General features: G+C 63.9%; 1 protein-coding gene across 1 annotated transcript; it reads right to left on the bottom strand.

Moving 5' to 3' along the window:
* Positions 1–26: 26 nt before the first annotated feature.
* Positions 27–20,167, bottom strand: ARID3A (AT-rich interaction domain 3A). The gene is made up of 9 exons (XM_050321226.1): positions 20,098–20,167; positions 16,858–17,767; positions 15,930–16,248; positions 4,893–4,965; positions 3,757–3,940; positions 3,174–3,421; positions 2,559–2,855; positions 2,394–2,480; positions 27–2,236 (listed from the first exon to the last, which is right to left on the bottom strand). The coding sequence occupies exons 2-9, from the start codon at positions 17,274–17,276 to the stop codon at positions 2,034–2,036; spliced, it is 1,830 nt and encodes a 609-aa protein (XP_050177183.1). The 5' UTR covers positions 17,277–17,767; positions 20,098–20,167; the 3' UTR covers positions 27–2,033.
* Positions 20,168–20,448: the final 281 nt, after the last annotated feature.

Raw genomic sequence — 20,448 nt, 5'->3', positions numbered from 1 at the left:
AACAAAACAACTTTTTTTTTTTTTTTTTTAATATTTCTTCACTTTACAGGGTTACAATTGTCTTAAATATTCTGACGTTTAAATACAATCTGTATAATAATGTTATTATAAAATGTAAACTTTCAGTGTTTTTACTTTATTTTCTCTTTTTTTTTTTTTAAATTTTTTATTTTTTTTTTAATAATAATCAAAAAGTCTCAATACCTGAATGTTTTGCAAAACTGAAATCTTTCACCGGGGCCCGGGTGCGCCCGAGGCCGCCGCGCTCAGAGGTAGAATGTGGTTTATTTTTTTATTCTTTTTTTTCTTTTTTTTTGTCTTTTGTGTTTTTTTTCTTTTCTCGTTTTCCTTTTTTACCTGAGTTAAGATACGCAACGCTGGGGGGGGGCGGCTGCAGCTGGGGCAGCTTCTTCAGTTTAATTTTCCTTCCAACCCCCCCCACCAAGAAACTGATTTAGGCTTTTTTTATTATTTTTAAATCGATATGCAAAAAGAAAAATAAAGTGGAAAGTCACCCGCTCTCAAAAACAAAAATAAAGGGGGGGAGGAAAAGGGGGAGAGGTAAAATAATTAAAAAAACCCCAAAACAACCCAAAATAGTGACTGTACAATGCAAAAAATCACTAAGAAAATCTAAGCCCACCCTGGGCATGAAAATTCCCCCTTGGAATTTCTCCTTGCGGGGAGCTGGGCTGGACCCCAACAGCAGCAGGAGCTGGACGGACCCCCCCAGACCTCCCTAAAGGGTCCATGGAGCCACCAAGACCCCCCACAGAGCCACCAAGGGGATCCCAGCACGGAAAAAAAGGCTGAAAACAACAAAACCAGCTGGAAAAACCCCAAATCCCCTGAGATCGCCGCTTCCCCGAGTGAAATTAAAAATAAAGTGGGGGGGGTCCCACCAGCCCAGACCCCCCGGGCACCTGGGGAAAGGGGAAAACCCTGTGCTCCAGGTGGAAACCTGAGAATGGAGATACCGAGGGGGGCGGGGGGTTTCGGTATCGGGTCGGATTGTGTCTCACGCAGATGTGGGTGAATTTTGGGGGGGGGAACAGTAAAAAAATGAGATTGTGAGGCTTAAAATAAATCCTCGGGTCCTTCGGGTCCTCCACGACCTCTGGAGCGTCCCGCAGCCCTGAGCATCCCATCCTCTGGATCCTGCTTATTTTTGGAGGAAATAAGCCCAAATTGGCTTTAGACAGTAGTTTTATGCAGGGGAAGGAAAAAAATTTAGGATTTACCAGTGGGGGAAGGAGCAGAGCTGGACCCAACCACCGATAATGAGAGGAGAAAGGAGATTCCAATGTTTTTCCAAGCTCCCATTTTCCCTGATGAAGACTAATATATATCATTTGCATGTTAAAAGTTTGATTCTTCTTCTGTTTAGAGAATAAAATAGAAGCTATTTACAAAACAACCAAAAACAACCTCTTAAAATCCTGCAGAGTGGAGTTCCCAAAATAACGGAGGGAAAAGGATGGAAATGAATAAAATATCTCCCTATTTCCAATTTTTTTAGGATTCTTGGGTTTTTATCCTTTAGAATTCCGGGGGGTTTCGCTAGAGCTCGCGTCAGCAGGCGTCCGTGCGTCTGTCTGGAGGTAACACGAGTTAAAAAATAATAATAATTATAATAATAATAATAATAAATGTACAGTGCAAAGTGTGATGTGAGTGAGGTAAACGGTCCCGGAGCGGCGCAGCCGGACAGCCGGCGGCTCTGGCAAAACCCCCCGGGCTAAAGCTTTTCTGCCTGGAAAAGGAAAATCCAACAACACGAGAACAAGGGCAGAGTCTGGTGAGACCCTGATGAGACCCCAGAGAAACCCTGGCAAGACCTCAGGCGAGATCCCAGTGAGACCCTGGTGAGGCCCCAGTGAAAACCTGGTGAGATCCCAGTGAAATCCCATTGAGACCCTGGCAAGACCTCGAGCGAGACCCCAGTGAGAGCCGGTGGGACCCCGGTGACACCGTGGTGAGACCCCGGTGATCCCTCCGTGGCCGCCGGGTGCAGGGCTCCGGGGTCCGGGGGGTTAAGGCGAAGCGCTGTTGGAGGTAGAGCTGGGGGGCACAGCCAGGCCGGCTGGGGCGGGGGGCACGTTCCCACCACCACTTCCCACCCCGCTGCCGCCGCTGCCACTGCTCCGGCTGCCGCTGCCGTTGCCTTTGCTGTAGGCAGAGGAGGAGGAGGAGGAAGAGGAGGAGGAAGGGCCGGGCGTCTGGGCGAACAGCACACCTGGGGAGAGAGTGGGGTCTGAGCTGGGGGGTGGTGTGGCTGCTGGACCACGCCATGGAACGGGGTGAAGGGCAGTAGGAGTGGGTGTGGGGGCTGCTGGGGCCGGCGGTGGAGGAGCAACCCCACCCCTGGCAGTGGGGTCAGGGGAGCCTCTCACCTGTGTAGACGATCCCGTTGATCTCCACCGACATGCTGATGCTGTTGGTGCCGTTGCTGCTGGCGGTGGCGGCGTCCGGGCGGTTCTCTGCCGGGGAGAGCCGGGTTACGGAGCCCGCCGGGGCCGGGGGCTCGGCCGGGGCAGGGGGCCGGAGCCGGCACTGACCTGGCGAGCGCGTGCCCTGGCTGTTGATGCGGATGCTCATGGGCAGCTGGGCCGTCATGGCCAGGAGGTTCTGCTGCAGTGCCCGCTGCATCAGCCGCTGCTGCTCGTCCGTCACCAGCGCCAGCTTCTTCTCCGGGGGCTCTCCCGACTCCAGCTTCTCCCGCAGCTGCTCCAGCGCCGCCGCCTGAGCAGCCGCCGCCACCTGCACCGCAGCTGCCTGCGCGGCCACCACGGGGTGCCCGGCCAGAGACACCGGGAGCCGGCTGGGCATGGAGATGGGGATGGGGGAGTCCTCCTCTGTGGGGGAAGCAGGTGTCAGACATGGGGGCACAGGGACAGGCAAGTGCCACCACCCCAGGGGTGTCCCTGGCACGATGGTTTGGGGCCCCGCTGTGCTGGAGGCTGCCTGGCACCTCCAAAGGTCAGAGGTGGGTCACTGGAGTCAGGGTCCCTGAGCTGAGGCCTCAGAGCCCAGGGAGGGGAGAGAAGCATCACCCCCCTGCCCACTGCCCCCAGCTCTGACCCTTACCCCTGGTGCCAGGAAGGGACTCAGCCTGTGGCGGGACCCCACAGCAGCTGGACCCTGCAGCAGCCAGACCCTGCAGCAGCCATTACCTTTCTTGATCTTCTGTCCCGGTGCAATGGCCCCGCCATTGGTGGCAGACGCCAGCCCCAGCGCTGGCACCGGCAGCTTGGGTGAGGAGAGCAGGCCGTGGGTGCCGCTGGGCGAGTAGGCGAAGAGGGAGCCGCCGAAGCCCTGCCGCCGGCCCTCCCGCCGGTTGCTGTCGATGGCCGCCTGCAGCTCGTTGGGGTTGCTCAGCCCGCGCTTCTCACACTCGTAGGGGTACAGGTACTTCATGTACCTGCAGCCAGACGGGGGACAGGTGGGGATGGTGAGAGTGATGCAGCAGCTGGGCACCCCTTCCTGTGTACTGCCCCCTCCCTCCCTCCCTCTCTCCCTCCCCACTGTTCCCATGTAGGGCAGGGTACCCACTAAGGACTTGCCTCCTCCCCGCTGTCCCCAGCCCCAGTGCAGGGCACAGGGACACCCAGGATTTGCCCCCTGGCCTCACTGCAGGGCAGAAAGAGCCCCTCGAGGGCTCAGTCCCCTCCCCATCAGGCTTAGCCCTCTCTCCTGTGCAGAGCAGAGGGACCCCTGAGGGCCTCCCCCCTCCCCTCCCACCGAGCCCCCGCTCACTGGGTGCGCAGGGTGAAGGCCGCACTGGTGATGGAAGTGGGCAGGCTCAGCCCCTTGGTGATCTCCCGCCACAGCTTCTTGTTGATGACCTCCACCAGACCCCCCTTCTCAGTCACCAGCGTGTACAGCATGTACAGGTCCAGCACCTGCTTGGCCATGATGGGGATCCGGTTCACGGGGGTCCCTGGGGAGCAGCGGGAGGAGAGAGCGGGGCTGGGGTGCTGCTTTGTCACCCACAGCCACGGGGCAGCTGCCGAGACCCCTGCGGGGCAGCAGAGGGGGTGGGGGGGCTCCTGCTCCTCCCTCCCCTTCCACCATCCCCTTCTCCCCCTCCAGGCCCCCTGCTGAGATCAACCCTGAACAAAGGAAACAGAAACTCGCCGTTTCCAGCCACAGCCCTGTCGTGGCTGAGCCGGTTCCTCGGGCTGAGCCAGCACCCAGCAACCTGAGTTATTTATAATGGGGGCGGCACGATCTGGCTACGAGGGTCCCACGAGCCGAGGGGCTCATCCCTCCAGCCACAGGGAGGGGGCTGGAAGCACCTGCTCCCTCCTGGAGGTCCCTGCCGTCCTGGCCCCGCAGTGAGGGGCTCCAGGGGGACCCCAGGGGATGCAGCCAAGGGGACCCTGGGGGGATGCAGTCAGGGGCCAGGGGGACCCAGGCAGCAACCCCGGCCCCCCCGCAGAGGCACACGTGCTTCCCCAGCGCTGCCTGACAAAGGGCCAGAGCCAGCCCTGTGTCAGCACTTCCAGTGCTGTTTTCCACGCAGGAACCAGAGCCTCGACCAGGGCCCCCCCGTGCCCCTCCCAGACAGAGCGAGGTGGCAGCGAGGGGCTTTGGCCCCTGCAATAACCCAGGGAAGAGGCCAAAGGGGGGCACAGCCAGGGGGGTTGCAGGGGTGAGGAGACCCTGTGGGGAGGAGCCACAGGTCTGGGTGCAATGGGTGCAGGGAGAGGGGTGAGGGGGGGCCGCAGGCGCCAGATCCAGCCCAGCAGGTTTGACCCCGCTGTGCCGAGGGGTTAAAGATTAACCAGCAGCTCAGCCAGAGCTGTGACCCCAGGGCAGTAATGAGGGGCGAGAAAATGAGTCCCGGGAGGGGCATCTGGGGTGGAGGGTGGGCGTGTGGAGGGCCTCACCTCGCTTCTGCATGAAGCTGAAGAGGTCGTCCAGAAACTCCTTCCTCCTGGGGTCACCATCCAACTCGTACAGCTGTGCAGAGAGGAGAGAGATGCTCAGAAACCCCCTTAGCCTGTGTGTCCCCCTGTCCAAGACCCCTGGCTCCCACTGCAGCAGCCGTGTGGCTGCAGCCCTTCAGCTTGCAGGACACCAAATGGTCCCTGCACGGGGCCGTGAGGTCCCTGCGGTCCCTGTGGCTGGTGCTGACTTGTGCCCATGACCTGCTGCCACCATCCCCTGCCTGCCCCCTTGGAACTGGGTCCTGGAACGCCAGAGCTGAGATGGTGCCACTGTCAGAGCAGTTCCCAGGCTGCCAACACCAATGCTCGGCCCCAGCTCCTCCCAGGAACGCTGATCCCGATTATTTTTAGCATTCACTGCATGCTCAGCACAGCAACGCTTCAGCACGGTCCCTCCTCCACACCCACGGTGCCAGAGAGAGCCAGGGCTGGGACACAGTGCCTCGTGTGCCATGGTGGCAGCTCATGGAACACTGTCCCGTGCCAGGGCAGGCAGAGCTGGCATTCCAGACCAGCCAGGCTCTGGAATGCTGCCCCTCAAGCACCAGCTCTGCTGAGGAACCTTCAGCCGGGACCCCTGCCCTGCCAGCCTGGCACATTCCTGCCTGGTTTATGGCACAGGATCTGCACGCTGGAGGCACACCACACCATGCCACATCACACCACGCCATGTGGCCTCTCCTGAAGCTGGTGGATAATCTCCCCCCACCCCAGGAAGGGTGTCAGAGCAGGGGCTGTGAGGGCAGGCGCTGCCCAGAGGCCACAGCTCCCGCTTTTCTCAGTGACAACTCTGAACAACTGCCAGTGGGGCCGAGAGCTTGAGAGGGGGCTATAAATACCCCCCCGTAACGCCCCAGACACACACAGAGGGCTGCTGCTGCCTGTCACCAGGTCACCAATGTCCCACTCCCTCCGTGGGCATACCCTGTGGCACCGGGACCCGTGGGCAGCTGGGTGGGTGGGCATCGTGCTGGCTGTAGGCAAGGGTGCAAACCCCCCTCCTGCCGTCCCCCAGGGAGGATCCGGATCCTGCAGGGCTGGACTCGCCCGCTGGCGCCGATCAAAGGGATCAGTGGGGCCGCATGATAAGCATGGCTGGGCCCGCAGGGGGACCATAAACCCCCCCAGTTCTCCTGGGAACCTGGGCAGGCTTGGCTCGCCCCCAGCACACCCCCAGGGCAAGGGCAGGAGCCACCAGCACCATCTGCACCATCGGATGAGACCCTCAAAGCTCTTCTCCCAGCCCAGCACCACAGCAAGGGGTGTGGTGTGGGACCCTGGTGTGTGGGGAGCGAGCCACGGCATGGCAGCACCGCCGTGGTTTTTTGGGCTGAGCTGCACTGGCTGCTCGTGCTGGCCGAGGGATGTTGGGCCAGTGCCAATCCAGCCTCCCCCCTTTCCTAGAGTGGCTCCAAAAGCCACACACAGAGAAAGGACTTCCCTGGCACCCCATCCCATGGGGTGTGGAGCATGGGGCCATCCTGGGGAAGGAGGGGCCATCCTGGGGAAGGACTGAACGCGCTGGTTCATCCACTGCCATGACCCCCAGGGCTGCGAACCCCCCCGGGCTCAGTCCCCAGGGGAATGGACGTGTTTAAGAGGATGAAAGAAAATTAACTGTCAGCTGAGGAAAGCGTGGCCGGCCGGGCCGGGGGATTAGTGGCCGCAGTGGGTGCCTGACTCGTGTGCCGTCCTTCTACACACCCTGCCAACCCTGGTGGTCCCACACCGAGCTCCGCCCCACAGGGATGAAGCCATGGGGGTCCCCAGGGCCAGGGGGCAGAAGGATCCCCGTTCCCACCCGGTGTCCTCGTGGCTCTGTCAGCACAACCTCCACTGGGCAAAGGACATGGCACAAGCTGCTGCTGACGGTTACTGGCGAGACTTCAACAGCTCCTCTGCGCTCAGCAGCTGCTCACCAGCCACTGCCACGCCAGAGCAGATAGAGGGGCCTCCCCCAGACCTCCCCTAGACCTGGTTCAGCTCTGCCACTGCCAGCAGCTCTGCCAGCGATGGGAAGCTGCCCAGGGTGGTCAGTCGGCAGTGCCATGGGGCGAGGACATGCCCAGCCGTGACTGGGACATGCTTGGTGTGCATCGTGGTGTGGGAGGGAGCAGCATCTGAAGAGCTGCCTTCTCCATCCTTGTCCCTCCCATCCCCCCTCACCACCCCTGCACCCATTGCCTCCAGGCACAGGCAAGGCAGGCAGGGAAGTGGAAGGGGACAGAGACAAGTGACTCTCAGCAGCCTCTCGCAGGATTTCCTCGCGTTGACGCCACTCCAGCTCTGCCGGGACATTGCCGCTGGCACCCCGTGAGCCCAACGGCAGCGCAGGACAGCTGGGACAGTGGGGCTCAAAATGCAAATCGGGGAACAGAAACGTTCTGGTTTCAGGGGTGTGTGAAACCCAGCGTGCAGCTGAGCTCGGCACAGACCGGCAGCTGCTGGCACCGCTGCACCGAAATCGGCAGGTGCTGAGCCTTGTCCCTGCCCAGTGCCCGTGCCCGGTTTCTGCTCGGCAAGAGCTGGCTCCTCGTGGGGACTCGCGGTGTCTCAGTGCTCAGGGCAAAGGTACCGGCGCGGGTGAGGCCGCCCTGCGCCGCTGAGTCAATAGATTTATGTTTCGTAATTAGGGAGGTGGAAACCACTTAATCCATAACGCAGCTGCCCCAGGAATATCCTCTTACCATGGGTCCCCATGGCAGAGCATGGTGCCAGGGGACGCCGTGGCACAGCGACCCCAGCCTGGCTGGGGGGCAGGAGATGGCCCCCACCTCCCCGAGGGCACTCTGGGCTGGGGGATCCGGCTCCATGCAGCCAGCACTCCCCCAGCCCAGGGCAAACACCCAGCGCCAGCAGCACGGCTGGCTCTGGCCACAGTGCCCGGCCCACCCGGCCGCAGCGCAGCCCCCTCGGCCCCAGCCCCCGGCCGGCTGAGGACACAGAGCCAGATGGCCGTTGCCAGCAGATCTATAATTAAGTGGAGGAGGAATTAGGCAGGCGGTGGGCGGGTGGCCCTGACCCCGGCCCAGCGCCCCGGCAGGATGCCGGCCCGGCGTTTGGTGTGTATGACCGGATTAATGTTTCAAACCAGATTACAGGAAAATCCCAACCCGTTGGCTTTCAAAGGGCAGGCGGGAGGCGGCCCCTCGGCAATGCCAGGAATGCGGGAGAGCCCTCGGCACGGGCGTGGTGCGTGCAGGGGGTCTGACCCCCCACAGCCCCCTCCCGAGCTGGGGCAAAGGGGGCAATCGCAGGCAGCAGGGGAAGGGCCATTTCGAAAGGCTCCGAGAATGCCCAGGGTCCTGCTGGAGCCAGGCTCCCATCAGCAGGAGGACTCCCTTGTCCCTTGTCTGCTCCATGAGGCATCATGGAGGAGCCCACGTCTGAGCTAAAAACACTTCCCCCTTCCCCCACTCAGTTCCGGGTTTTCAGGCCTTGGGGATTAATTTTCAAGTTTCTTTTCCATCAGCAGGAAGTGGCGACACTCTCGGTTTTCCTCCTTCTCTCTGAAACCAGTTTGGGACGTGCATGCCATGAGCCAGGACAGGGGACAGACCCCCCCAAAGGCCATTGCAGCAAGGACAGGGGCTGGTGGCAGCCTCCCCCTTCCAGAGGCTGAAAACCCCCTAATTCCTGTATTTAGGGAAAAAACACAAAGCGAGCAGTGGTGGGTTGTACCCACCGTGTTGTGACAGGTAGCGGGGCCAGGGCTGACAGGCCAGGGGGCTCCTTCTCTCTTTTTCTTCCTTCCTTCCTTCAGCAGCCCCCAGGGACGCATCCCTTTGTCCCACGGACAGCCGAGGGGCCATGAGGGGCTGGGGAAAAGCCCTAACGAGTTCTTTAACGAAGAATAAACACGTTTATGGTGTGTTTCCCATCCTGCTCCCAGCCGGCACGCAGCCCCTGGCCTCTAGCACGCCAGGACCCGCAGTGGGGTCGGGGAGGGCACTTATTCAGAAAAAGAAAGTAATTTGTAAAAACCAGAGTGAAGGGCTAACAAGGGCCCCAGGCCGCCGCGTTTCGGTGGCGCTTGGGATGTGGTTTCCCGTAAAGCAGTGGCTGAGTCAGGGCTGGGGGTGCCCCAGGCTGTAGCCCCTCTCTGGGCATGGGGTGTTGGGTTTGCTGGGGCCGATCCCTCTCGACAAGGGCAGAAGGAGTGTCTGCCCCAGCACAGATCTCTCTTCAGATAAAGTGCCTGGCTTAGGGACAAGTCAACTCTGGCTGTCCCCATCCCTAATCCTCTGCGAGCCCCCCAGGGAACAGCCCACCTCGAGAAGAGGCTGCTGGGGGCAGGAACGTGTGCCCCCTCCCCAAACCCCCCCCAGCACCTTGTTCATGTGGGACGGTGCTCCCAGGAGCCTCACCCACATGGCCGGGCTGGTGGTGACTCCACTGACCGGCCCGGCAGGATTCCTGCCGCCGGAGCATGGCCGGGTCGGGGGGCCGCTTCCGTGGGGGCAGCTGGAGAGGGGCCCAGGAGCTTCCCGTCGGCACCATTGTTCCTGCAGGTTCCCAGCATTGTCCCCTCTATGGGGGACACAGCCTGGTCACAGGTGCCTCTCCCCACTGACGGCCCCTCCTCAGGCCGTGGGACCTGGAGGGTGGTAGATCCCTTGGTGCTCCCGTGGCTCACTGACAAACCCAGCCGCAGTCCCTCACCATCAGCCCAGAAGTCTGGGAGACCTGAGACCCCCTGGGTGCCCCCCAGCCAGGCTGGGGGCAGCTGTCATGTGGGTGACCCTGGGGGTACGTGGGCGGTGTCCCAGCACGGCGGGTGTCACAGCACGGCGGGTGTCCCTGCCCGGCAGAGGGGACACTGAATGGATGAATTAGTCACCGTTTAACCTCCCTGACCCCCCATTGTCCGTGTGCCGCCAGCCGCCCTCCCCACCGCGGCACAGCCCACCGTGCCCAGCCAGCCGGCAGCTCCCGGGATCCGTGTCCCTGCTCCAGAGCCACCCTGGTGCTGCAGGCCAGGCTAACACCAGCTCCTGGGAGGGCTGTGCCGCTGCTGTGTGTTCCCCTCCTGCAGAGGAGGAAGCGATTCCTGCTGCCGTGGCATTTCCCATGTCGGTTTGCTGCTGGGCGGCAGCACGCCGGGCTCTGGTTGGAATCAAAACTGGCTCCGTGTCTGAGCACCAGCGTGTGGCACAGGCTGCCAGGGCTCACGGGAGGGGGGAGCCGGGGCCCTGGGGCTGCTCTCCCTGCTGTGCTGCTGGGAGCCAGCCCGAGTGGGAGCAGCCGGGCAGCAGCGGCTCTCCCGGCCCTCACCGCGTGCGTGCCGGTGCATGCCCTTGACACATGCTCGCTATCACACTGGACCTTGTGCAAATATTAATCCAGTGGAGTCAGGCGGTGTTGGGAAAGCTCATCCGAGGAGAGACACCCGGCCAGCACAGCTCCCACCGCTGGGCAGACCTGCAGGGGAGTGGCTGAGCCAGAGCAGACAAGCTCAAACCCTTGGGGCACCTGCTTGGGCTGTCCCTCCTGTGTGTGTACCCTGAGCCCCCCAAGGTGAAGCCCCCCAGGGCTGGGGGCCAAGACCCCCATTGAGGACCTGACCTGGGGGCAGGGGCAGCGGGAAGCAGTGGCACCGAGGCCTGTGAGCCAAGACGGGGTTTAAATTCCACCATATGTAAATGATCGTCTTAGAAGGGGATCGCAGTAAGCCCTGGCAGATGAGTCACCGGGGCTTCCACCGCCCGCTGGGATTTGGCTAATTGCAAATCTGTTCCTGAAATGCAAGGTCCCGCACCTCTGCCCTCTGTCCACACTGTGCCGGGGTCCCGGGTGCCCCATGGGAAGGGCCAGGGCACACGGAACCCCTGGGAACCCCACCGTGGAGCTGCTGGAGGCGCTGGAAGGGGTCCAGCAGCTGCAGATGGGGTTGACAGGAGCCAGCTGTGGGCTGTCAGCCCTGGGAGCCATTACTGCCGAGCTGCTCCGGCACCACTGAAATCTCGTGGCTTCCTAGCGCCTAGGGGAGGGGGCGTGATGGGCAGCACCAGCACAGCACCAGAGCAGCGCCAACCCCATCCCACTGTGGCACCAGAGCAGGTGGCAGCATGGGACAGCATATCCTAGGTACTGGAATCTCCAAAATCAGGCACTGGTGCCCAAGCTGGAGGCTCCACAGTGGCTTGTGGGCAGTGGGGAAAACGAGGCAGGAGGTGAAGCCCTTTGCTGAAGGGGCTCCTCCTGCCATCTGTACCAAGGTGAGACCCAAAGCCAGCTGCTGTGGGGACACAGGGAAGCCCTCTCCCAAAGGGCTGCTGCCACAGCACTGATAGGGCCACGTTGGGACACATGGGGAGCTCTCCCCAGGGGTGAGCCCTGGCCTCCAGCAGCCCCAGCACAGGGTGGATTATCCCGAGCTCTGGACGGAGCGGGGACCCAGGCACAGGCAGATTAAGTGACCGATGGGAAGGGTCAGGGAGCAGGTCAGGAGCTGAGCCAGGAGCTGTGCCCTAAGCCCCCAATCCAGCTGCCCCAGGAGTGAGCCCAGAGGAGAGCAGGGGGTTCCCCCTGTCCCCAAACCGCCCCTCCTCCTGGCCCCCGATTGCGGCATGTCCGGCCAGGCCCCGGGACCAGCTGCCATTTCTCCTGTGGTTTGGGCCAGAAATAGGGCGATGGAGCAACGCTGCCCTTGCCTAACACTGCAGTGGGGGCTGGGGGCTCTGCTGACAAAGGCCCCGCTCCCTGTGCCACTCTTTTCTTTTTTTCCCTTCTTTTAAATAAACCCTCATCCCTGTTAGTTCAGCTGTGCCGAGTGGGGAGGCGGCCACCGCCTCCGCAGCCCTTGAGTCAGCCCAGGGGGCCGGGGCGTGGGGGGAACGCAGCTCTGGGAAGTGGGGGCACAGGGGAAAGGGGGCTCTGGGAGAACACGAGCAGGCGATGCCTGGGCTGGGGGGAGCCAGCCTGGTTCCCAAGACAAGAGGTGTCAGGGGCACAGTCCAGATGGGTGAAGGTGCTGGCTGGGTACCTGGGGCAGGAAGCTCATGTCTCCTGTCCCTCACCTCGTTAATTATCCAGGGTCTTGTTGTGAGAAACAGTTTCCCAGTTTGCCTTGAATGCTGGGACCAGCACCTGCAAGCACCCAGGCGTCTGGCTGGGGGAGGCACTCGGCGGCTAAGCCGCTCTCGCGAGAAGTCCCTGACCTCCGGCCAGGGATCTGGGGGGATTACAGCTCCGGGAATGCTCCCTGAGCACTATGAGCCAATTACTGGGCTGGATCCCTGGCTGGGAGCACCCTTGGGCAGGTTGGGCAGTGGTGCAGAGCAAGAGGGGACACGGCTGTGCCAGGGTGAGGGGGCGACGCAGCCCTATTCCTGGAAGGGGTCCACCAACAACACCCTCACTGTCCCCAGAGCCCTGTCCTGCTTGGGTCCCCTCCTCACCCCCATTATCTGTCACTGGCCCGGCCAGGCACTGCAATCACCTCCCCTGCACAGCAGTGCCTGGCCAGGGGCCCCAGGGCGCTCCCCGTTATCTGTGAGCCAAACCACCTCTGGGGTGGGGGACAGTGGCCCCCAGCTGTATAATGACGCTCAGGTCCCCCTTCCCTGCACAGGGGCCCCCTCACCCTCCCTGGGGGAGGCTCATCCGCTCGGCTGGCTAATGCAATAAAGCTCTAATCAATATTTTAAAGAAAGTAAATGGACCCTCCCGCCCTTGTTAAGAGGCCATGGGGCCCCCGCTCTGGCTGCACACCCCTGGTTGGCTTTGGGTTTTGAAAAGGAAAACAGTCCATGGGAGAAAGGGTTCAGAGGGGATCCCCACACCTTAACCAACGCCTGGGGCTTTGGAGGAGATACAGGCTCTCTGCCTTTCCAGACTCCCCTGAAAAATCCCAGCTCCATCAGCCACGTGCGTGAGCTGGTCTGGGTGTGGGGGGTCTGGTATCACTCCCCCCCTCCCCGTGGCCCCACTGAGATTACCGAGTTGCTTTCAGTTTATTTTTCCCCCAACCGTTGCACTTTGAAACGCCGTATCTCGGGGTGCCGCTGCACGAGATAAGGGCTGAGGTTTTCATCCCCATGTGCCACTGACACTGCTCAAACGCCCTGGTTGGGACACCATAAGAAACCTCCCACCCCCACAAAGCACTGGCACCCCACCAGCTCACCCCAGCCAGCACAGCCTCCCCCCGGCACCGCTGCAGCATCTTAAAGGCTTCCTTACGCAGAAACGCAGGGTTAAACATCAGCCTGAGGCCCCACAATAGGGCACCCCAAAGGGAGCCCCCAAAATGGAGAACCCAAAGGGTGTCCAATGGCTCCTGCAGCCAGGGCAGCACCATGAGACAGATCCACCCCAGGGACGGGGTACTGGGGTGCCCCAGGAGCACCAGCAGCACAGGAAACTCCAAAAGGTGCAGAGGCCACAAACTCCAGCTCCAGGCACTGCCACTGTGCCAGGGTCTCCCACTCCTGCTATAAATGGAGTGCAGTAGTGGCAGTAACAAAACACAGAGGTCAGAGGGGAGTTCTCAGGGGGCAGCAGCAGAGCCCACCCCCAGCACTGGGGTGCAGAACCCAGAGCAGTTTTGTCTCCAGCAGCCTCTTGCCAATGGCAGGAGCTCGCTGGATTTTTAGCCATTTTCCCTGAGGAGCCTCTTCTCACCCCAAAAATGTTCCTTTTCCCCCTGAGAAACCATGGTGTCCCCAGCAGCCGCTGCCCCTGAGCCCCACACTGTGCTGGGGGCTCCTTTGTTCTGCTGCCCGCGCCGGCAGTGCCTGGGTCAGGCGGAGCTGACCTCTGCCTGCGCGGTAGCCGTCCCCGGGGACGGGGAGGTGCCACGTGCCAGCTCCCTAACCTCTCTCACCTCCATAACTCTTCCTCACGCCCTCCCCTTCCTCCTCCCTTGAACTGGGCCCCCTCCTCCTCCCTCCGGTCCCCCACGGCTCCGCCGTTTGCAGGAATCTGTCCCAGATGGGTCAATAAAACCTGGCAGTGGAGGACATGGGCAGCCCCCCGCAGGCATGGGGCACCCGGGGTTCAGGTGTGGAGATGGGTAGGGGGCTCAGATGGCGGCACTGCCCAGTGAGGACGGTGTCCTCGAGCACACAGAGACAAGGATGCCCGGGGACCTAACGCCAGCACAATCAGAGCTGAACCTGAACAGCAGCTTCAGGGAGAGCTGAAGAGCTGCGAAGGCATCGGAGCTGGTGGGAGAGCGGGGGTGTTGCCAGTGCTGTGGAGCTCCTTGACAAAAAGAAAGAGGAACCCCAAAGCAGCCCATTCCTCATGCAGCAGGCAGGCACAGCACCGGCACAGCCACACGCAGCACCACATCCCAGTTGGCTCACCCACACAGGGACCCGGCCACGCTCCAGCACACTGGGGCTGCCGGGGTCCCCCTAAGGTGCCTCTGCCCTGCGAGGGGCAGGGACTGGGGTACGGCATCCCCTGCCCCGCGCCGCCCTCGCTGTTTACATTCCTGCTGCTCCTTCCCAGGCTGCGCCAGCTGGGCTGGGATGGAGCCCGGCGGCACGCGCTGGAGGGCGGCCAGGAGGAGCTCCCGGCCAGTGCTGCGCCAGCAACCCCCTGGCCCGGGTCCAGCGGCCGCGATCCAAGCGCCGTGGCGCGGGCTGACGTGCCGGGGAAGCCTCTCCGTCCCCGCGTCGCCTCCGTTCCCCCGCCCACGGTCGCTTTCCAACCCCCTCCAGCTGCTTCCACCATTAACCAGTGCTGGGCCCTTCCTGCCGACCCCGGGAAGTGAAATGGTGCTCAGCCCCTCTTGCCGGCACAGTCTGGGGCGCGGGGGATGCGCTGGGACGCGGGCTGGTGTCCCCACGTGCTGTGGCTGTGGTGGGGGACGCAGCAGGGGCTATGGCCTGGGCCACAGCACCAACATGCTGACAAACAGGAAGATCACAGCTGCGGTATCAAAAACCCCTTTCACAGCTACGAGCTCACAGCCCCGGCCCCTCACTCCCCGGCAGCCGGAAGCACAAGAGAGAGAAACCACAAGAAGAGGAGGCGGCGTGGGTGCAGCAGCACAAGGGACACACGGGGCAGGAGCATCCCTCCTTCCCACAGCCAGGCAGGACAGACACACACTCCGTGCTTGATGGCACTGCCTCCACCAACCCCGTTCTGAGCCTGCCTGCATCCAGATGTGCCAGCAAATCCTGGCAGTCCCTTCCCCCATTTTGGGAGGGATGCGACAGCCCCTCAAAGGGGAAGGGGCAGTCGCATCCCTCCTGAAAGGCCACCGTGCCCTGGCCGCTCCATCTGGGTCCCATCTGCTGCTGCTGGTCCCGCCCCTTCCCTCAGCCCCAAACTCCGACGTATTTAAACACACATCAAAGGTGCCGGGCGGCCCCTGGGGAGCCCTGGCTCCAGCACATTTCCTTCTATTAGCGAGTGCAGAACGCAGCCAGCTCCAGAGCCAGGAGAGCAGGAGCGTGCCGGCCTCCTGCCAGCCTGGGGAAGGACACGGAGGAGGCAGCTGGGTGCTTTCTCCCCAGTTTCACTCTTTAGCAGCATTTTGGCAGCAGCAGGGGAGCAGCTCTGCCCCCCACCAAAGTCGTTCTGCTGGGCATCACCTCTGCAGTGATGGGAGATGGCCAGGTCCCCACAGAAAATGGCTTGGAGGGGAGGAAAGAGCAAAACGAAGAGCTCCATCAGATTTGGAAGTCTGGGGTGATTTTTCTGTAGTTTTCAGCAAGAATCCACCCAGGTCCCTGCAGAAAACCCCACTGCACCGTCCACCTGTGCCAGGTGGGACACAGGATCCACTCAGAGCCACCTGACCAGGGAAGGGGGGCTGAGGCTGAACCCAGCACTAAAACCCTGGAGATATCCCACACTTTCCTAGTGACAACAGCAGCTGGATCCATGGAGAACGTTGCCACAGGTGGCACCACCAGAGGTGTCTCCCCACGCTCCCGAAGACGCACAGACACAGAGGAGCAGGGCAGAGGGACAGGGATGGCACGGGGGGACACGCGTGTCTCGGTGGGCACCTACCTGCTTGAACTGCTCCTCATAGGTCCAGTCACCGTGGTCAGGTGCCGGTGGAGGGGGCTGCGTGTGGCCCAGGCCAGGGGGCAGCCGTTCCTGTCCCCCCGGGAGCCGTGGAGGCTCCCCCCTGTAGTGCTGGGGCGCCGGGGGCTTGCGGAGCAGCAGGGACCCTGCGCCCGCCCGCACTGCCCCTGCTGAGCTGAGCCCTTCCTCTCCCATGTCTTCATCCTCCTCATAGTCTTCCTCTTCCTCCTCCTCTTCTTCCTCTTCCTCCTCAGCCAGGTCCTCTTCAAAGTCATCTTCATCCCACTTGCCCTTCCTGATGCTGGGGAGAAAGGAGAGGCTTGGTCCCACAGTGGTTTGAAAAATCCACCCCTCTCCCCTGCCTGCCCCACGGGCACTGTCCAGCCATGGGGCTGGGACCACCCACCCAGCACACAGCCGAGCCCTGGTGCAGCCCCTCATCAGGGGCAGCTCCGTGGGGCACAGCTGACCCCCAGGAGCCCAAGAGCAGCTCTGTCATGGAGTGGGGCTCTGCCAGATGGCTCCTGGCCCAGCAGTGCCCCGGGAGGATGTGGGCTGGAGGCAGCCAAGGGTCCTGCATAATTTAACACCAGCTCGGGTCCTCTGTCACAGCCCCACGTGGCTGCTGGGCAGAGATGAGATGTCACCCCATGCCAACCCAGCACGAGGAATCACAGCTGCAGAGCTGAGCCGCTGCTCTCAGCAGCTCCTGCTCCAGAATATCCTGACAGCTCTAATCCATTACCAGCCACAAGCTGCAGGATCCCTGCAAGCACCCCTACAGCTTCCCCTGCCACTCCCCAGCCCCAAGGGTGGACGGTGTCCCCAGTCAGACATGCCCAAGCCCCCAGGGCCATGCCACATCCCTGCCCCTTCCCCAAATCCACGAGAACTGCCCAAGTATACTCACAGGTCTTCCTCCTCCTCAGAGCCCATCTCCTGCTGGTACCCGCCATCCTCCTCATCCTCTCCACGCTCCTCCTCTTCTTCCTCCTCCTCCTCAGAGGCCTGGCTCTCGTCCGAGAGCCCCGGGCTGGGCGAGTGGCTGAGGCCGGCGGCGGCGGCTCGCATGGCGGCCAGGGCGGCCATCTGTGCCCGCTGGATGTGCGCGCTCTCAGGCTCCGCTCCCTCCTCCGAGGGCGCTGGGGCCGGGTCCTGCCCACGGCCCCGGGCTGCGGTGCCGGCGGGGGGCTGCCCCGGGGGCTGCGCCGGGGGAGACGTGGAGCGCGGCTGCTGCTGCTGCTGCTCCTGCTGCCGCGCCTCCAGCGCCTGCTGCAGCCGCGCGCGCTGCTGCCGCTGCAGGTTCTCCATCACCGCCTGGAGCTTCATGGCTCTGCCGGCGGGCGGGGGTCCCCGGGGGGGCGGGGGGTGACGCACCCGGGGGGCAGTGCCCGGGGGGCAGTGCCCGGCAGGCTGCCGCGCTCCAGCGGGGCTGGGGTCCAAGGCTGGACAGTGCTGGGAGAGGCAGCCCTGGGGGGGGCTGCCGGGGGATCGAGAGCAGCGTCGTCGGGGCGTCAGGGCAGGAATCGACGCCGGGTCAGCACAGGAGGATGTGCCCCTTGACCCCTCACGGCCTTTGCTCAGTGTCTCCTCCACTCAAGGGCTCCAGAGGGAGTCAAAGGCTGGGCGCTGCTTGTCGGGTTCGGGGTGCTGCCGAAACTCCTCCTCAGGCTCGGCAGGCAGCAACTGCAGCCTGGTGCATCACCCCTTCCCTCTCAGACCTGGCACCTTCTGGGGAGCAGCAGCCTCAGGATCCCCCACTCGTGGCCGGTGTCCCTAATCCTCGGCCAGGTCAACGTTGAGCAGGCGTCGGTGTAAACCTGCAGGAGAAACGGAGCAGAGGGTCAGCAGAACTGCGGGCAGGAGCTAGTGAGCAGGAAGGAGTTAAAGACAGCACAGGAGCCTCATTAATCTCGAGCTAATGAGATAGGGCGGCAGGGCCTGCTGCTGGAGGGGGAAGGGGCCTGCCGGACCCCGATAGCCTGCCTGGCCCTGCAGGCAGTGGATACCAGCAGACCCGTGCCCGCAGATAACAGACCCCAGGGAGAGCCACCCACTGGGTCCCCCACAGGGGACAAGGCATGTCCCCACCAGGGACACACTGCATGAGAAGCACTGGGCCCCTCCTGATGGCACTAGGGTGTGGGCAGGGTCTGCACCGCACAGTGAAGGGGCCCCAAAGCAGGGGGGAGCTGCAGGACCCCAGGGCAGAACCCATGGGATGGGCAAGCCAGAGCCTCATGCTTGAAACCCCAACAAACAAGCCCTTTCAACCACTCCCAGGACCCCCTACTGCTCCCCTTCCCCAGGACTCAGGGTCCTCCAGAGCAACATGGGGCTGTGTGCAGCTCATGTCTGCTTCACCCCACTGGAAAACACCAGAGGAACTATCTTACAGCCTGTGGCACTCCACACTCCAGCACTCTGGCATGGACCCTCTCCAGCACAGGGCCCCCCGAGCCTTGGTGCCACCAGCAGCCCCCTCAGCCAACTGGGGCTCTGGTGTGACCTTGCTTGTGCTGAGGGCAGGTAGGGAACTCACCACACCACTGCGTTTGTGCCGTGTATGGGCAAAGCCGCCTGTATCAGCAGCCCAGGGGCCAGTGGAGTGCACAGACCCCGAGAACCTCGCGGGGACCGGACCCAGGGGCTGCGGAGCCAGGACAGCAGCAGCACACAGGGGCCAGCAGCCCCGATCCCGCGCATTCTGGAAAGGGGAACCTGCTCCCAGCGCGGGCGGGGGCCGCGGCCGATCGGGTGGGAGCCGCTTCCCCCACTGCGGCAGAGGCTTCATCCGCTCCTGGCCCGGCCACGCTCGGCTCCCGTGATGGACGGACACGCTGCCACCACCACGGCACCTCCGCGGCCACCACGAGCCAGCACCGGGGAGGCACTGCCCAGACTCTGCCCGTGCCTCAGTTTCCCCTCCTCTACCCAGGCCATCTCTGTCTCAACCACACGGAGGAGGCTGGGGCAGGGACCCTCCCTGCCCTGGGGCAGCCACTGCTCACCGGCCGTGGCCGCGCTCTTGCCCTGCTCCGCACCTGAGCCCAGAATCCTGCACCGGCCACGAGCGAAACGGGGCGAGCCCCGTCCCGGGCACGTGCTCCCCGGCCAGCCGCGACTCCCCGCGGGACGCGGTGCCAGCGCCAGCTGCGGAGCTGCCTCTCGAGCCCCGGACACGCTGCCACGTCTCCGCGGGGAACCCGGACCGGCGAGGCCACAGCCAGGGCCCCGGGGCACCCCGGTGACCTTGAGCCGTGCCCCTTTGTCCCTCCGGCCGCTCGGGGCCAGGGGACCCGGTGCGTGCCCGCCGTGGGGCAGCGACGGGGGTCCCACGGGGGATTCGGGGCGGCGGCACCCGCGTCCCCGGGGCAGGTGCTCGGGAGCGACAGCGGCTAAAAATAGGCGGCGGCGGGTGGGGTGTGACGGACGGGCCTTTGTGCCACCGACACCGGGGTTGGCCGCGGCCGGACACCCCCGGGCGGGATCCCGGCACCACGGGGAGGGGCCCCGGGGGCGGCGCGGAGGCTGAGGGAGGAGGAGGAGGAGGACGGGGAGCCCGGACCCGACGGGTGGCGTCCCCGGGGAAAAACGGGGCTGGGGGCACCGCGGGAGGAACCCCCGGGCGGGCAGGGGACACGTCCCGGGGCTGAGCCCGGCCCCGCTCCCGACAGCACGTGGCACCGGCGGCCCCCAGACGGGAAGGGCACGGAGGCGGAGGGGCCCGGGGGGGCCCCGGCCCCGCGATCAGGAGGAGAAACAGCCGCCGCGGGTCGGGGAGAGGAGCCCGAGCTAGTCCGGCTCCTCCGCCGGCCGGACCTCAGGAGGCCGCGGGCCCGGAGCGGGCACAGGGCGGGGCCAGGGGGCTCTGTCCGGCCGGACGGCAGAGCCCGCGGGGGACGGAGAGTCCGGGCCGGCCCGGAGAGGCCGGGGGGGAAGAACCCCTGCCCAGCGCGGGGGAGGCAGCCGGTAACCGGCCGCGGGGAGAGGGGGCGCCCCGCTCCCGCCCAGCACCGGCCGCGGAGGGCCCAGCCCGCCTGGGGGAGGCGGCCGGTGCCCGGCCCCGGTCCCGCCCAGCCCCGCCCCCCGGCGGTGGCGGCCGCGGCGGTGCCCCTGATCGCGGTGCCCCCGGCCCCGCGCCCCTTACCCGGTGCAGGCCGTGCGGAGCCGCATCGCGGCCGCCCGCCTCGGGCTCGGGCTCGGCGGGGCCGGTGCGCGCGGGGCCCGCGGCGCTGCTCTGCCCCGGCCCCGCCCCCGGCCCCGCCCCGCGCCGCCATTGGCCCGCCGCGCCCCGCGCGCCCCGCCCCGCGCCGCCATTGGGCGACGGCCGCCGCCGCATGCAAATGTGTCGCGGGGCCCGGGCGGGGGCGCGGCCGCAGCGCCGCCTGGCGGCCAGGCGGGAAACGGCGGCGGGCGGTTACCGGGGCCTTACCGGGGGCAACGGGGGCTACCCGGGAGGGGTTAACGAGGACTTGGCGGGTTTTAATGGAGGCTAACG

The sequence above is a fragment of the Myiozetetes cayanensis genome, unplaced genomic scaffold (genome assembly GCF_022539395.1).
Source record: "Myiozetetes cayanensis isolate MyiCay16 unplaced genomic scaffold, myiCay2020 scf26, whole genome shotgun sequence".
NCBI lineage: Eukaryota > Metazoa > Chordata > Aves > Passeriformes > Tyrannidae > Myiozetetes > Myiozetetes cayanensis.
Note: the sequence above shows the minus strand (reverse complement) of the source record. Positions and strands in the feature narration are given on the sequence as shown.

Coding starts and splice junctions, on each gene's coding strand:
- ARID3A (XM_050321226.1), bottom strand. CDS start 17,276: ATGAAGCTCCAGGCGGTGATGGAGAACCTGCAGCGGCAGCAGCGCGCG. Junction 4,966..15,929: donor ATGAGGAGCAGTTCAAGCAG/GTAGGTGCCCAC, acceptor CTCTCTGCACAG/CTGTACGAGTTGGATGGTGA. Junction 2,237..2,393: donor CAACGGGATCGTCTACACAG/GTGAGAGGCTCC, acceptor CTCTCTCCCCAG/GTGTGCTGTTCGCCCAGACG.